General features: G+C 42.6%; 1 protein-coding gene across 4 annotated transcripts; it reads right to left on the reverse strand.

The window, feature by feature from the left end:
* Positions 1-1,045: 1,045 nt before the first annotated feature.
* marco (macrophage receptor with collagenous structure) lies at positions 1,046-17,121 on the reverse strand. 4 transcript variants are annotated; one of them, XR_003974144.1, is made up of 13 exons: positions 16,970-17,121; positions 15,672-15,770; positions 15,282-15,421; positions 15,080-15,137; positions 14,658-14,744; positions 14,335-14,370; positions 13,100-13,189; positions 11,781-11,832; positions 5,247-5,333; positions 4,688-4,741; positions 4,445-4,516; positions 3,698-3,724; positions 1,046-1,392 (listed from the first exon to the last, which is right to left on the reverse strand). XR_003974144.1 is itself a non-coding variant. In XM_030343453.1 (12 exons), the coding sequence occupies exons 1-11, from the start codon at positions 17,007-17,009 to the stop codon at positions 3,711-3,713; spliced, it is 777 nt and encodes a 258-aa protein (XP_030199313.1). In that variant the 5' UTR covers positions 17,010-17,121; the 3' UTR covers positions 1,046-1,392; positions 3,698-3,710. The 4 variants fall into 4 exon arrangements, 2 of the variants coding, with proteins under 2 accessions (XP_030199313.1, XP_030199312.1); XR_003974143.1 differs by lacking the exon at positions 3,698-3,724; XM_030343453.1 differs by lacking the exon at positions 11,781-11,832.
* Positions 17,122-17,597: the final 476 nt, after the last annotated feature.

The raw sequence follows: 17,597 nt of genomic DNA on the forward strand, positions 1-17,597 counted from the left end.
GATCACTGATTATAAACTTTGGTTGTTGTGTGATTGATTAAGGCACATCAAATGTCCAAGTCAATGGTATAGGCATTGTACGGTTGCCTACCCTATTGGCAAGGGAATCTATATTTAGAAAGTGTCTAACCGAAGAAATCCCCCCCTTCCCTTCAGGTCTACCTCGAAAGCCCCTTAAAACATTTGAATACTCACTAGCTCTAGCAATCAGTTTGACTAGCCTTGTTGAGGACTCATGCACAATGAGTGCAGAGGCATTGTGTGCAGGTAGCAGGGTATCTGTGGCCTGTGACAGCCACAGATACCAGTTTTTATTTTTCTCTTTGAGTATTTAGATATTTATTGCTGTCACTATCGGATGCAAAAGAGAACAACAAATATGGCATAAATGCATATTAGATCCCCTGGCTTTAACATAGAGAATGGTAGGACAGAAATATGATATGGCGGTCAAACACCAGACTCTCTGTGGTTGGTTTTTGACCCCTCATACCCGCAGCTCCATTCAATATCATCTCAGGGACATATGAATCTGTGAAACAGCAGAGAAATTATCAAATAGCTTGAGGCATAATTCATTGATCCAATAAATGAATAACCCATAGTTGAATACATTGTGTAATTGTCACGGTTAGCGGGTGGCAGGCAGGCAGGTAGGACCCAATAGCAGACAGTTCAATAAAGGATAATTTATTAACGCAAAAGGCAAGGAACACGAACACAGGTGACGCGGGTAACACGGAAAACTGGGAACACAGGTAACACACAGTACACAACTCACCACGAACTACAATGATCCGACAAGGAACAAAGGAAAGACAAGGTAACAGCTGAAACACATTAGGGGAGGGAGCAGTAATCACACAGGAGGGAAACTTGACCGGAGATGGGGAGAAACAAGACAGAGATACCAAAGTAAAACAGGAACCACACCAATACAAGACAAGGACACCGACAGACCATGACAGTAATAGATTTGCCAAAAATTATCCATCAACGTATGAAGACACATTACACCAAGAAATACATCATGAGGGTATCAGAATGTGTTTTAAAAACTGTTTATTTAAAAGGACAACGTTTGTACTGTCTCAGAGCTCTTTTACAGCAATAGAAGGCTATTCGGATAATCTGGTGTTCATGGATGAAGAAAAGTAGTAGACGCTTTTATCCAAAGTGATAGTACATTTGTAGATACAAGTAGTCACCTCTGTGTCTCTGTGTGTCTGTGATTTGGTGCCCGTGTGTCTGATGTATACATGTGTGTTCGTCAGTCCACGTGTGTAGCCAAGCCCGTTTGATAGATTCCGGTCAGACATAAGTACTTTCCAACTTCGTATTGCTGTAGACCAGTTTCATTCGTCTCCTACCCAAATTTAGTTCCTGGAGATCCTGAGAAGGGAACAGAAGTAAATGCAGGTTGTGTCAGCAACAAGTCCGCCTTCTGTGAACTCATACCCCAAGTTGTCATGTTTTCTTATGTATATATATATATATGAATGTATATATATATATATATATATATATATATATATATATATATATATATTGTGGCAACCCGTCTCTGGCACAGCGCCCCTGGAGGCCAAGGGGGCAGGTTGTGGAGGCGGTGTACCACAGATTTCCGACAGATGGCGCCAGTAAGAACATCGGTGCCCATCATTGAGATGCAGAGCACCTGAGGAGCAGGTGGGACGCATGCTTTAAAAAGCATGCTTCCACACTCATTCAGGGCTCTCCTGGTTCGCGTGTGCGGAGAGAACAGTCTCGTAGGTGATGTGATTCCACCCGGAGGAAGAAGACTGTCGATTCCTCCAAAGCTTTTTGGAGGAATCGTTGGCTGGAACAAAAAACCAAGAGTTTTTTGGTTTGCTTTGTTAGATATATCATTTATGAATGAATAAAAATGCCATTTTGGCTTTAAGTAAGCTCCAGTTGGTGTGCTTATTGGAAGGAGCCGGGTCACTCACCAAGCCGGGTTGCCACATATGGTGGAGAATGCAGGCAGCTCGACCAATCTACGGACCATCTTTTAAGTAAACGCCGACTTCCAATGGAGGCAGCTCGACCAAGTTACCATTTTTCCTTTTCAATGGATGAACGAACCCCGATGCAGAGCCCCAACAGAGCTGCAGCTGCCACCCAGAGAGAAACTGAACTCCTCCTCCTCCGAGAGGCGGTCCAACGGCTCGAGCAGGGGCCCACGTTCAACAAGCAGATCCAGGAAAGGCCCGAGGAGAAGTGCACCCTGATCAGGGAGATCCAGGACCTCAAGGACATGCTGGAGGTTAAGGAGCGGAAGGTCAATGACCTACAGAACGGGATGGAGAACCTGCAGGAACAGCTTCGGGACAAGGAGAAGCAGATGGGCAGCCTGAAAGGGAGGATCAAGTCGCTGCAGGCGGACACCTCCAACACGGACCGCGCCCTCACCAGGTTGGTGGAATCCCTCGCTGAGAAGGAGCATATCATCCAGCGGCTGAATGAACAAAGGTTCCAGGATGACCAGAGGAAAGGTGAGGAGCTGGTGGCCAGCAGGACTATGCTGGAGAAGATGAGGGTGGAGCACAAGATGGCCCTGGAGGAGACTGCCGCCGGAAACGAGGCCCAAAGCATTGACTGGTCCCGGGAGAGGGAGGCACTGAAGGCCCAGCTGTCGGGTTTGATGAAGGAGCTGGAAGAGATTCGGCAGGTTGCCCAACAGCTGAGCTTCAACGTCGGACCCCAGCCCCAGCCAATTGAGACTGGTCAGGACAGACGGGGAACAGCGCCACCTGGACGGGCAGCCCAGCCGAGGCGACGCGTCCGAGAGGTGGAGAGGCGGGATCGCATCCGTCAGTTCAAAGAGAGGGAGGAACGGGAGCACCTGATCCGCAAGAGGAACTGGCTGGAGGTGGAGAAGCGGCGTCTGGACGCCGACTGCATGGAGCTGCAGTTCCTGGAGCGTGAGCGGCAGCGCATCCGGTTTGAGCGCCGGCGTGAGCGGTACGGGATCCAGCGGGAGTGGGACAAGCTGCGCCGGCAGCAGGAGCAGCTACGCTTGGGGCAGGACTACCGCTCCGGCAAGAGGTCCTACAGGTTCCAGGGGGGACACTGGCCGGGGCGGACCAACGCCAACACCCTATCCAGCCTCGTCGCGGGTTGCTGGTCAGTCAGAGGTGCCCCGGGCCTTCATCAAAGGGTGGAGGAGTGTGGCAACCTGTCTCTGGCACAGCGCCCCTGGAGGCCAAGGGGGCAGGTTGTGGAGGCGGTGTCCCACAGATTTCCGACAAATGGCGCCAGTAAGAACATCGGTGCCAATCATTGAGATGCAGAGCACCTGAGGAGCAGGTGGGAAGCATGCTTTAAAAAGCATGCTTCCACACTCATTCAGGGCTCTCCTGGTTCGCGTGTGCGGAGAGACCAGTCTCGTGGGTGATGTGATTCCACCCGGAGGAAGAAGACTGTCGATTCCTCCAAAGCTGAGTTTTTTGGTTTGCTTTGTTAGATATATCATTTATGAATGAATAAAAGTGCCATTTTGGCTTTAAGTAAGCTCCAGTTGGTGTGCTTATTGGAAGGAGCCGGGTCACTCACCAAGCCGGGTTGCCACAATATATATATACACATGCAACACAACCATTCACAAGAAATAATATAATTTATTTAATTTATTTTTAGGTATTTATTTGTTATGTTAAAAAAAGATTATTGTCACCCCTCAAACCAGGTTATCCTCTTGAACCTTTAACAGAGAAAAAAGATGAACGACCTCAAAGCAAAATTCCTGTGCATAATAATTTAGTTCAATATTCTACATTGTTCTACATTATAGTCCTATACATTATTTTGTAGCCCTATAATATACCCGTAGTACATTATAGTCCGAAACACTATATTATAGTCCTTGTTATATTATATACTACATTTTGGTCAACATTATTGTAATATATTCCTATATTATAAATTATAGGACATTACGGTCCTATACATTATATTATAGTCCGATATTATATATTATAGAACATAAATGTACTTTATAGTCCTACATTATATATTATGATGCATTATAGCCCTATACATTTATAATATATTCTTACATTATAAAATATAGTGCATTATAGTCCAATACATTATATTATGGTCTTATAAACAATTTAACATATAAATTATAGTTTGTTATAGTCCTGAACATTATAACATATTCCTATAGTGTCATTATAGATCATTAAAGTCCTATATTTTATATGTTAATCCTAAATTATACATTATAGGGTTATATTATATATTAGGGTTAGGGTTAGGGTTAGATATATTATAAAGTTGTCCTATATTACACATTATATTACATTATTATTATAGTCCTAAATGTTTCCCTCTTGAATGTGTATGCATCAATGATCAAAAGGCCCATGTTAAACAGCACTTTGGTTGATTCTAATGGTTGTGATTCTGATGAACGTACCCCTCTGTCCTGCTGGTCCAGGCCTCCCTGGTGATCCAGATTCTCCTTTCAGGCCCATAGCACCACGGCCACCTATAAGGTATATGAAAAATAACTAAAGGCACAAGCTATGTGCGAAAAACAAATACAGAAGGCATTGGCTCTTTATCAATGCCTTAAATACAAACACGTTGCATACACATTAACAAGAATACGCCCACATACACACATCTACGCATGCACACACAAACACACACAACTTACCTGGGTATCCTCTATCACCTTTGGATCCAGTTATTCCTCTTGGTCCAGGAATACCTGGATTAGAAAACATGGAATACATCATGTTATGGAGCTATCCCTCCCTTATCTTAACCATACCCAACCCCTACCTTTACCACAAACAACACTTACCTTAATCTAAAACAACAGTAACCTTAACCATACCAAGCCCTAACCTTAACAACACAACCCTTGACCCCTAACCACGCACAAACCTTACATTAATCAAACACAACCCGTACCTGAACCACCAACAAACCTTACCTTAACCATATCAAATCCTTGCCTTAACCACACACAAGCCTTAGCTTAACCACACACAAACCTTGCCTTAAACAAACAAAAACTTTGCATTAAACACACACAAGCCTTACCTTAACCATATCAAATCCTTAACTTAACCACAGCCAATCATAATAACAATATTCACTAATATTCAATATGCTGTCCAAATAACCCTAATGGTTCACTGTTCCAATGCACACACAAAAGGTGTCCAGCTTGGCTCATAGTGTATTGAGGACTGATGGAGGTGTCTTACCTTGTAACCCAGAACCTCCCTTGACAGACGCTCCTGGAACACCTTGTACACCTGGGGGGCCTCGTGGGCCAACTGGACCGGGGGGGCCTACATGGCACACACACACACACACACACACACACACACACACACACACACACACACACACACACACACACACACACACACACACACACACACACCACACACACACACACACACACACACGCATGATATCGCTGCACGGGAAATAAAGTTTATGATGTAATTGAACCCCCTGTATCAGCTCGAATTTGAACACTATGAGATTTTACGGCAGAACACAATCATTGCATATGAGATTTATATTCAGCGATCTTGTAGATATAATGGTCCCCACTCAGTGGCATTATAGTATCCTGGAAGTGTACCCCTCTTGGAAGCAGTCAACTACATGAACCACGTGATCGTGAAAATATAATGGTCCCCACTCAGTGGCATTATAGTATCCTGGAAGTGTACCCCTCTGGGAAGCAGTCAACTACATGTACCACTTGATCGTGGCATACCCTTGTCAAAGGGTCCCTGAAAAGGCCTCTCTTTGGAACTAAAACAACCATACTTGAGTTTGGAGCGGAATAGAACAATGTTATTGGCTTATAAGTGACAAAAGTTGTTTGACTGACATTTTCCATCGCTACCATGGAATCTGAAATTGAATAATGACCATAAAACATACCAAAAAATTGGAATTATACAACTGCTGAACCAAAAATTGTTCTGACACACTTGGGGCCCTATCTTGCACCCAGCGCAATTGACTTTCTTCACCGATGCATGTATCGTTGCTTGTTTGCACCCGGCGTAAAGCTGATTTACCCCTGGAGCAAACTCGTGTCACTACACTTGCGCCCTGGTCGAGGCTTTTCGGGGAAGAGCAGAGGCATGTTCCGGCATAAATGAAACTTGGTGCAATTTTAGGCTACGTTTACATGATGACGGTCTGAAAAGGAGACGCGAAAGTGGCGTCGCGCCATCACTTTTTATTCTGCGTTTAGACAAGTGTTTTCGGGAGGAAATCTGCGTGCATACGGTGACGCAAAAGTGTGTGGAATTTGATTGGATATGCATGCCAGCTGGCATGGTGGTGCTCTGTTCAGTAATACTATCTGTACATGTCCTGTAGATTTCGTGGAAAGACTCCTGTAAGTTTATCAGAGCTGCCAGAGCAGCTTGAAGGTCCGACGCATGGAAATAATCCAACATGTTTGTTTATTTCCCTGTACTGGCACATGTATGCGACGTAAACACATACGGGACGTGAGCAGATCTGAGCAGAGTTTTGCGTCTTGGCAGTGTAGACGGAAACGCTACGGCGGAGCTTATTTAAGTTTTTCCACTCTGTAGGGTGGTTTCCGATTTTTTGCGTTTTTAAGCCCCAAAAAACGCAGTCACCGTCTCTAAACGAAAGGCACTTCCGATAATTTTTTTTTTTCTTTTTTACCCGCAAGCGTCCTCGTGTAAATGGGGCCTTAGTGATCCAAAAAGCAATTGCGCCACTTACCGGCAATTACCTGGTCTAAATGCAATAGCGGATAGCGCAGTTAGTGTTGCGATTTTGAAGTGCCATGGCAGGTCGGAACTTCAACATAAGCTTACCCACACGTAGGCTATACACAGCACAAACATGCAACGATTAGCCTAATCTAAATATTATGATGTCAAAGATTGTTCATATATGTGAAACTGCATAAAAATAGCATGTGGATTGTGAACAGAAAAAAATTCCAGACGGGCTGCATGAATGAACACTGTAGTAGGCTAATGCCATGCGTTAAAATTATGATAATAACAATAGTAAACTCGAGCAAAGTATATCCCAGCCTTCCAAAACGAAATCTCGTTTTGGGGTAAATGGTTGAATTATTTGGGAAAGAAGTTGAACAGCTGATACAGTGGTAAGAAGTTGTACTTTTAAAACAATGCATCTGCAAACACATTACAGCCAACACATATTTTGTTGACACAGACATCGTGTACAAGCCCATGACTTTTAGGATGGTGAGTATTTGATTGTTAGAAAACATAGTTTTACTGCGAGTGAGTGTTTAAAAGAACGAATGAATGCGGGTAATGTTTGGCGCGCAGTTCAACAATATGTATGCACCCATCTATTTAAGCACACGCAAACTAAACACGCAAAACATAATACAGTCCATGGCAATGTATATTAACAGGGGGACTCATGCATATTATGAATACAAGTCGATAACGATAATGTATCCAATACTGATAATAAACGATGGTTGTTAATGTATTGCCGCATATTATTACATAGACCCACAGTTGCGGCCACAGGACCGCATATCATATACTGTATGTGTCAAGTTCTCTTTGCCGAAATTTACATGACGACTTAGTGTTTCTGAAGTTGTAGAATAAAACGCTATTCCATGTGTGAATTAGGCCTATGATCTGGCCATAAACTGAGTCATTTGAAGTTTGAAATACATGTGGTCATGCATCTGTCTCAGCGGAGACTTCAAACGCGCTGGCAAAATATCAACTCGTCAAGTTCAAATGCGCTGGCTCTTGGAAGATGGCACTCTCATTGGTCTATTGCATGTTACGCCCAAAACACACCTACGGGTCATTAAGCTACTTCAGACCAACCCATTTTAGATTTGCGTCGGGCGCAAGAATCATTTATCCGCCGGTATGATAGCAACAGCGCCAGAGATCCGCCCACAAAGCTACTTGTGTTTCGCGTTTCATACTTGCGTTTCAGACCGTTAAAATAGTGCCCTTATTGTAAAATAAGACACTTTAGTAAGTAACTTTTTGTTCCTCGCTCAACTAAGTTTCTTTCTTTCTTTATCCTTTCTTTATTATTCTCTACAAACTTTGAGACCTGTCTCCTTCCTCAATTTTTCACCTAGAGACTCCATTCCAATTTTTTAATGTTCAGATTAGCTTTGAATCGCGTGCTTCTCTTTTAAAATACTATTTTTTACAATGGAAGTCAAGGGGACGACGGCGGAGCCGTCCGCCCATTCTCTGACACTTCAACTACTTCGTAACTTGGTCAATTTTTTATCGTTCACCTTCGTTTAACAAATCAACACACTTATATGCATAATCCAAATAATAAAAGGAAAACAGAATTTCAATATCATTTACACTTTTTTCAGAATCACAGTGTCATGGTATGTCGGGACTTAAAAAAGAAAGAGACATTCAAGGGGCTTGTCTGAAATTATTCCACAGTTTTGGAGCTGCAACGGAAGAAGCTTGTTCACCTCTGAGTTTTAGCCAGGCTCTGGGCTCTGTCAGGAGCAGCTGGTCAGCTGACCAGAGAGAGCGGCTAGGAATGTAGGGGTGGAGCAGCTCATAACCATCACAGAGCTGCAGTATGCAGACGATAGTGCTATTGTAGCCCTTTCAGAAGAGGACCTACAGTGTACCTTGATTTCTTTTGCGAAAGCGTACAAACAGGTCGGTCTGGCCATCAACCAAAAAAAGACACAAATCCTTCATCAGCCACCACCAAACAGCAACACTCACCCAAACTTCTCCATTGACTATGGACCACTTCCCATACCTTGGCAGCCTCCTGTTATCTAAAGTCACCATTGATGAAGAGGTACACCACCGTCTTAGCTGTGTCACCGGGGCATACTCAAAGCTGAAGAAAAGATTCTTTGAGGCCCGCGACCTCCAGTCAAAGACCAAAATTCTGGTCTACAAAGCGGTACTACTCCGTACTCTCCTGTATGGGTCAGAAGCCTGGACCACATACAGCAGGCATTTGAGAGCACTTGAGGCCTTCCATCAGAGTTACCTACGGAGAATCCTCAGGATAACCTGGGAGGATCGACGGACTAACACCAGCTTCCTGGAGGAGGCTGGCATCTCCACCATCACTGCCATCATCGCCCAACACCAGCTCTGATGGACTGGCCTCAGGATTCGGATGCCTGACTCTCGCCTCCCCAAACAAGTCCTCTACTCACAGCTTGTTCAAGGAATACATGCCCCAGAAGGCCAAAAGAAAAGAAAAAGTTCAAAGATAACATCAGAGCAAACCTCAAGAAGTGCCACATAGGCCTTAAGACCTGGAGGCCACAGCAACAAACAGGGCGGCCTGGAGACAACTTGTCCAAGATGGAGCTGTGCAGTGCAGTATAATGACGATCTCCATAGTGCTGCAGAAGACAAGCGCAGAAGCAGAAAGAAGATTGCTTCCACCAAAGAGGTTCCACCTAAACCCACAATCGCCACTGCCCACCCATGCCCACACTGCCCCAAAATATGCGGGTCCAGGATCGGCCTGCTCGCACACCTGAAGACCAATAGGGATCAAGAAGGAGGACAGACATACTCAACCTTGAGTGTCCACCGATGATGATGGTGTGTGTGTGTGTGTGTGTGTGTGTGTGTGTGTGTGTGTGTGTGTGTGTGTGTGTGTGTGTGTGTGTGTGTGTGTGTGTGTGTGTGGGTGTGTGTGTGTGAGTGACGTAAAAGTTATAAAGTCAATTAGGTCGCATTCAGGAGTTTATTGTGCTCATTGTCTTTTACATTCATATTTTGTGTGTAGTGTATTAGTGTCATCTCATTGAGCGTCAGTGTGTTCTTTAACCTAACCCTTTTTCTTTTTTTTGATTTCTTTATTAAGAAGGGACAGCGCACATTATTAACAAAGTTCAACATGTAAATGTGCCAGATTTAGACATGCAGGCTAATTTTCACGTCCCTGGCAGGTTGATAGCTTAAAAGAAACATTAAGAAACTACAAAAATATAACACATAAGCGCAAAAAAAATGACAAGCACAAACAAGTAAAATTACACATTATTCCTGCCCATAACAGGTTGGTGGTGTGTGAAAAACATGAAACAGGTAGCTCACAGAAACAGAAAAAAGTGCATGAACATGTAGCACGTTAAAACACATATGCATTTAAACACAGACAAAAGCACAGAAGCACAGACAAGGAGCATACACATATACAAAGAGCATAAACGCAGACAAGAACACATAAGCACAGACAAGAGCATACACATAGACTGTGTAATGTTCCTTTATTCTGTGGGTATAGTATTCCAAGTATGCGCTGCTCAATAAGAAAAGTCTAACTGCCCAAAATAACCTTTTCTATATGGTATTTTACAATCCCCTTTTGAGGTTTGTGTGTGTGAGAGATAGATGAGTCTACCGATGAGAGATAGATGAGAAGTTCCTTGTATACCACATGACATCATAGTTAATAATCAGGTTGCATTTAGGTTTGTTTTCGTGTATTTGCCATTTTAGAAGTAAATGATTATTGGATATCTGGCAATATATGTTTTGGGCGGGTTTTCGTTGATTGGGCGGTTCTGAGTCTATAGTTGAGCTGGAAATTGCCAACAGAACTAATCAGCTATTCTATATTTAATCTCAAATGTAATCAAACTGGATCACATTAGCTATTTGTTTAACTCTTTATGATACTTTATTTTTTTCTAACTATTTGAAATGTTTTAAATGGTGTGCATGTTTATATTGTCTACTCCATTTTGACTCTGTCCAAATCCCTTCACTTGGTTTCAAGAGTTTCTAGGCCTATTCATTTATTTGATTTAAATATGGACATGATAATCCATTCAATTAAACAGAGCAATGATAAATCTAGGTGTTGGGAATTATTACCAATTATACAGTTTGTTAGCAAACCTGCTAAAGTTATCAATTGCATATGGTGGTGCTCGTTCGTCAGCCATGAGAAATGATACGTCTCCTAGCCCGTCTAGAAGCATATTAAATATGGATCAGGGCCATCATTTATCCACAGGTGGCCGAGAGCAGGTAGTGCTCACTGACAGCATGCACGTGTTGGCCCTGAGAAGGATGAGTGTCGAAGCAAGGCTCAGAGCGAAAGCCTATTTTTCACACGTAATTACCTGTCCACCTTTAAACCAAGAGTCTTTGGCAAGCTACAGACTGAAGCTACAGGCAGAATGTTAAAAGTTAGGAGGATAACGCTTACAGCGATGAAGCTATAAGCTAACTATTGGTACAGTCAGGACGCCATGCTATCTGTTTTGGACAGCAAGGTATTGTTGGGAAAATCAGGCAGGTAGGCTATCTGTTGTGAGGGTCAGGAAGCTATCTGGAAGCTATGCTATACTTTGGGACAGGAAGGCTGCCAGGATATGACAGTATCACAGCTAATAAGCTATCTGTTGGGATAGTCATAAAGCTAAGCTATCTGTTGCAACAGTCAAGAAGCTAAGCTATCTATTGGGACAGTTAAGAAGCCAAGGGGAATCAAAGGTTGCTACAGTAATAAGCTAATCAGTCAGGAAGCCAACATAAAGGAAGCTAACAAGGGTAGCTAATGGATTGGAACTTAACAGGTAGCATACTGGAAAGAACTGTCATGACATTGTCCTTAAATGTCATGCAATCTCAATTAGGCATTGACATTGAGCATTTTCTTTTAATTATTATTTAGATAAAAATTATATTTTTCTTTGAAGGATCATTTAATTATCATGTGTCATAACGACAGTCATGCTGTTAGAAGCCTCTTACCAGCTATTCCTCCAGGCCCCTGAGGGGCCTGGAGGGCCCATCACCCTCTCTCCTGGGGGAGCACAGAGAAAACATATGTTGAAACCAAAGTTGTATTCAATGTATAAAAAATGACAACATTTCAGAATATCGGTTCTCATTGATGTTCACTCATTCTTTCTGGCTGTCTGCCGTGGTGATTTGGATATTTGTGTCTGTGAGATAGAAGACTACCAGCAGAAGGTTTTGGGTTCTCACCCCAATGTCCACAAAAAGCTCTACCTGCTCCTTAATTGCATGCATCTACACATTTCCTGCAAGGGTGCTTTAGCACTTGAGCTGTTTGGTCCATTTTAATCCAACCATTTACATTTTTATATTTATTAATCACTTTAGGAAATTCCTCGTCTGTATTTAACCAATGCTAGCTAGAAGCCAGGAGCAGTAGGCTGCTAGAGCGAGGGCCGTGAACCAACTCCACAGGTAGAGCAATCGCCTTAGTTATGGGCAGGAGTGTTTTTGTTGTTTGGGAGCAAACCCACGAGATCACAAGGAGAACATAGAAGAGTCCACCCCCAGGGATTCAAACTCAGGACCCGTTGCTCTGAGGTAGCAGCACTGGGCTGGATTGATTTGGGAAAGCTCTTGCTAACCCATGCCCTGATTAAGATCTCAAACAGGGAAATGTCAGCAATGGGGGAGAGAGAGCAGAGGAGGACTGTGGGAAAATGTCGGACGCCCATCGATCCAGTGTTTCATCTGCCTCTGACAGGGGCTGACAGGTCATCAGAACCCAGATGATCGCAGGACCTGCAACTGAAAGCTAATGTCTTCTGCATTTCACAACCCGCTCACACCCTGACTCAAACCCTCTAACACTCATGGCTGAACCTCAGCATGCTAAACCCTTTGAAACACCGGTCCACACTAAACTAAGAATCTAAAGCTATTCCTCATCTCAACCGGACCAAGCCAAACCCTTGCTATTGTCTTCCTCACATAAACAAAAAAAAAAAACATCAATATCCCAGAACTAGAACCATTTCTTATCCGATGAATGGACATTTCTAAACCAAAAACTCCTTCTAGGTCAATGTTTCCAAAGCTTTGTGTTTTAGTGAATATTTTAAATGACACACAGGCTAACCTCTATTTCTGGACTCAACCTTAGTTATTGATCAGTAACAATCAAAATGTATATTACATTAAATGAATCCAACAAATATGAATAGTTTCCGACATAATTTAAAACATTAAACTTGACAAGTTCCCCCCTTCTCACTGACCCTTCAGGGTGCGTAGCCCTAGTGGGGTATCACACGGTCGCAGGCAGAACTTACCGGGATCTCCCTCCTCACCCTGGGAACCTTTTACTCCTGGGACTCCTGGATATCCAGGACGTCCAGGATCTCCCACTGGGCCGCGCTGGCCTAAGGAATGATGTGTCATCCTTTAGTACGTATCCTTATGTATAGATATATATATTAGGGCTTTCTAATGATTCATAATTGTAATCGCGCTTAATCTCATAGTATTGGTGAGTTAACTCACAATTAATACATTTTTTAAAATTACATTTTAAATCCACTCCAATTGAAGTGAAATGAGATCAAATGGAATGACCCATTATCATTCATACCAAATGTACTTAATAAGCAAAAACTAGACCAAGTGATATTGAGGGAGTTTTATTTACTATGAAAAAAAGTGGAAAATATAAAAAATAGAGAACTGTCATGTCACTCAAAGTTTGTTAATTCTGTTGAGCCAAGTTAAAATCACTCATGTCTTGTCTTTCACTTCCTGTTTTATTTTGTAGTTCCCTTTTCCCTCTCGGTTCAGGCACTTGACTTCCTCAACTGTGATTGCCTCCCCGGTTCCTGATTCGTCTCACCTGTGTTCCCCTCCCTCATGTATGAATAGCCCTTGTTTTCCTTTGTCTAATGTCAGTTCGTCTTGCGTCCCCAGGGTATTGTCAAGCCTCAGTGTTTGTTCGTTTATTGTGCCCAACCACTTGCAGATAATACTGTATTTAATTGTGTTTTGTATCCTCCTAAGCAAGCATCTTTTGTCATAGTTTTGTATCCTCCATGAGAGCGTTTTCTGTTACCATTTTATAGTAAAGCGTTTTTGGTTTAAACATATTGCCGTCCTTTGAGTTTTGCTTCTCTGAGTCCCTGTCCCTGAGTCAAGTCGTGACAAGAACTTGTGTTAATGCGATTTATTCCTTTGTTCATCAAATTAAAATAAGATTGCATTTACACGTTATTATCACGCTTATTTTAACAGCCCTAATATATATATATATATATATATATATATATATATATGTATATAGTGTATCATACATCACACGCACAAAAATGCCTTTCAATGTATAGAATCTAACTTTACTCATGGATCACTTAGTTTTCGTGCTAATTTTTTATAAGCATGATAAACAAATATCCAATCGTATTTATCTTAGCATCACAAGGTACTTAATGAGGGAAACAACTCAACAACAACAGGGCGTTTGGCTGTTCAATAAAAGTGATTTTAATGTATCCTGTAGGATCCAAACAAAATTCCTTACCCAACATTCCCTCCTCGCCTTTCTGTCCTGGTAGTCCTGGAAAACCGAGGGGTGCAGTAGGAATATTGATCAAGCACATGATAAATAAAGTTATTTTAACATATATAGCATTTTTATCTTTAAATATCACTCAAATTACCGCAAATTAATTTGTTAAATAGATGCCGATTAAAGAAGAATCCTTCACACTCACCCACAGACACACTTACATAGACACACATAGACACGCACACACACACACACACACACACACACACACACACACACACACACACACACACACACACACACTCACACAATAGAGAGGTTAACAGGTGTCCTACCTGGACTTCCACTTTTTCCCATAACAGATTCTCCGGGAGTACCCTGTACACCTGGTGGTCCCACTGGGCCCATAGGACCGGGGGGGCCTGCACACACACGCACACACGCACACACGCACACACACACACACACACACACACGCACGTGCATGCACACAAACACACATAAACACACACAAACACACACACACACACTCACACACCAACACACAAACACGCACAAACATGCAAACAATTTTATATTGATACTTTATTAAAATGAACAATCAATACGATTTGTGAATAATTTGACGCACACACACACACACACACACACACACACACACACACACACACACATTACACAAATATATACTAAAATGTATAAACTTCTTCTACTATATACAAACCCAAACCCACATGCACTATGAAACTGGCTTTACCTGGAAGCAAGTTCATACTAGTCAGATTGTGCTCAAGGCAGAGAGGTCTGGTCTTAACCTGAGGCAAGAGAGAGGAGGAGAAGGGGGTTCAACAATGAGAAGGCTAATGACCAGCCATCTTAAACTGTTTCACTCTTAAACTGCTGGGAATGAAAGTCAACATCCACAATCTTGTGGAAAGCAATGGGAGCAGCTTAGAGACCTGAGTCTGCAGGGTTTGGAGATGGTGTCTCAGGGATGCCATCTCTTGGCTGCAGTTGCTAATCTGCCTGAGGCTTTCTAGTCTGATGGGGAACATATTCTCTGAGTTGACCCCTGGGGCCGGGGCTTTCATTGTGAACACTGTGGAAAGCACAGGAACAGGAAGGACAGAAGATGTTCACAGGAAGTTCTGTTTGGTTAAGTACAGTATTTTGCTTACTGAGTAATTTCACCACACCACTTGAAAGGATTCATCATAAAAATAGGGAAATAACATCGTCCCCAACTATTTGACCGTCTATAACCTTATAATTCCTAATATCAAGCAGTTTCACTTAAAAAAGACTCTCAAAGGCCTCTTCCTCAGAGCCGACAGCATCGGGAAGCCTACCTTTGACGGCCAGGAGAGAGGTGAACACGCTCAGTAGCACCTGAACCACTATGATGACCTTCAAACACGGCTGCGCTTTGGGCTTCGCCACCAGCTCATCTAAATGCACAACACACAGTATATATACATGACACTAGAGAGCAGTCAGCAGCCTATTTGATACAGCGGAGAGGGGTGATACACAGGAAAGATACGATAAGTTGATACTTGAATAACCCATTAATCAGACAGCCCTCGTAGGGTATATAGTGTATGCTAAAGAAAACAGATAATCATCATATATGAAGGCAAATCTTACCATCCCATGAGCTATGCATATATGCTTATTCAGAGTAATACAATTAACCATCTCATTTGACAAAAAAAATTGTTTGGCTACACCTACTTGTCTTTCACAAGTATTTGAAAGAGCTTTTTTTGCTGTGAAAAATAGCCACAATCTACTGCCATCTATTGGTAATGTGTGGGATTGTTTAATGTATAATGACGGAGATGTAAGCCATCGAGGAACAGGCAGGGTAACTTGATACTAAGAAGCAGGTAGGTGACAGTGACAGAGACAAGCCATAAGGAGCAGGTAGGGGTTCAATCAATACAGAGACAGGTCATTAAGGAGCAGGTAGGGGTTAGACAGAAGAGACAGGTTATTAATGAGCACGTAGAGGCTCGAGAGTGAATACAGAGACAGGTCATTAAGAAGCAGGTAGGGGTTAGACAGCAGAGACAGGTTATTACGGAGCAGGTAGGGGTTAGACAGTGAACAGGTCATTAAGGAGCAGATAGGGGTTAAACAGTGAATACAGAGACAGGTCATTAAGGAGCAGGTAGGGGTTAGACAGTGAATACAGTGACATGTCATTAAGGAGCAGGTAGGGGTAAGACAGTTAGTACAGATACAGGTCATTAAGGAGCAGGTAGGGGTTAGACAGTGAATACAGAGACAGGTCATTAAGGAGCAGGTAGGGGTGAGACAGTGAATACAGAGGCGGGTCATTAAGGAGCAGGTAGGGGTGAGACAGTTGATACAGAGACAGGTCCTTAAGGAGCAGGTAGGGGTTAGACAGTGAATACAGAGACGGGTCATTAAGGAGCAGCCGGACAGTCGATACAGAGACAGGTCATTAAGGAGCAGGTAGGGGTTAAACAATCGATACAAAGACAGGACCTGGAAGATTTGGCTGCAGTATGCCTGAACACATTATACTTAATAATAAGTATTAAGTATAATAGGGTCATGTTAAGTATTTTGTATAATATTAGTCATTTAAGGGCCAAAACGATATAAGAACCGTTCTTACCGTCACTCTCAAAGTGAAGTATATCGCTCCTCTTCGGCATGGTGTAAAGAGGAAGGTGACTGTGGCCGCAGGTCCTCTATGAACTCTCCAACTCTGAATGACCACCAGCCCATCTGCACTAAGATATAACCCCATCCTGTGACGTACCAAAAGCTCACGTCTGCAAGTTGGCGAAAAATGTGGCTCTGTCAGAATATCCAGACATGTGATTGAGAATTGGGAAGGGGAATCCTATCGGGTTGGTAGTTCAATTTGTTGACTCATGACTTCTTATAGAAGATTTCACTGAATTTGAACTTTTTGATCCAAGCAAGTCAATCAGAGCTCTAGCTTTCGTTTCCCAGGAGAGAACAGTGTGTTGAGTCCTGTCCATGACAAGGTCCTTATCATCTTAGGAAGGTCCTAGTCGTAGATTAGGAGGTATAACTGAGAAGTTATGCCTTAGTTTAAATCCGTAACCATAACATCAATTTTATATTTAAAATTGATTCAATTTAGTATAGTATATATATGTATTCACTAATCTTTTTAATCAAATTTTGTGTGATATTATTATAAAAGTGAAAACATAGGACTAGCCTGTATGCCAACTACACAACTTTAAATCCCTTCTCTGAATTGTATATCG

Source organism: Gadus morhua, chromosome 20 (genome assembly GCF_902167405.1).
Source record: "Gadus morhua chromosome 20, gadMor3.0, whole genome shotgun sequence".
NCBI classification, from domain to species: domain Eukaryota; kingdom Metazoa; phylum Chordata; class Actinopteri; order Gadiformes; family Gadidae; genus Gadus; species Gadus morhua.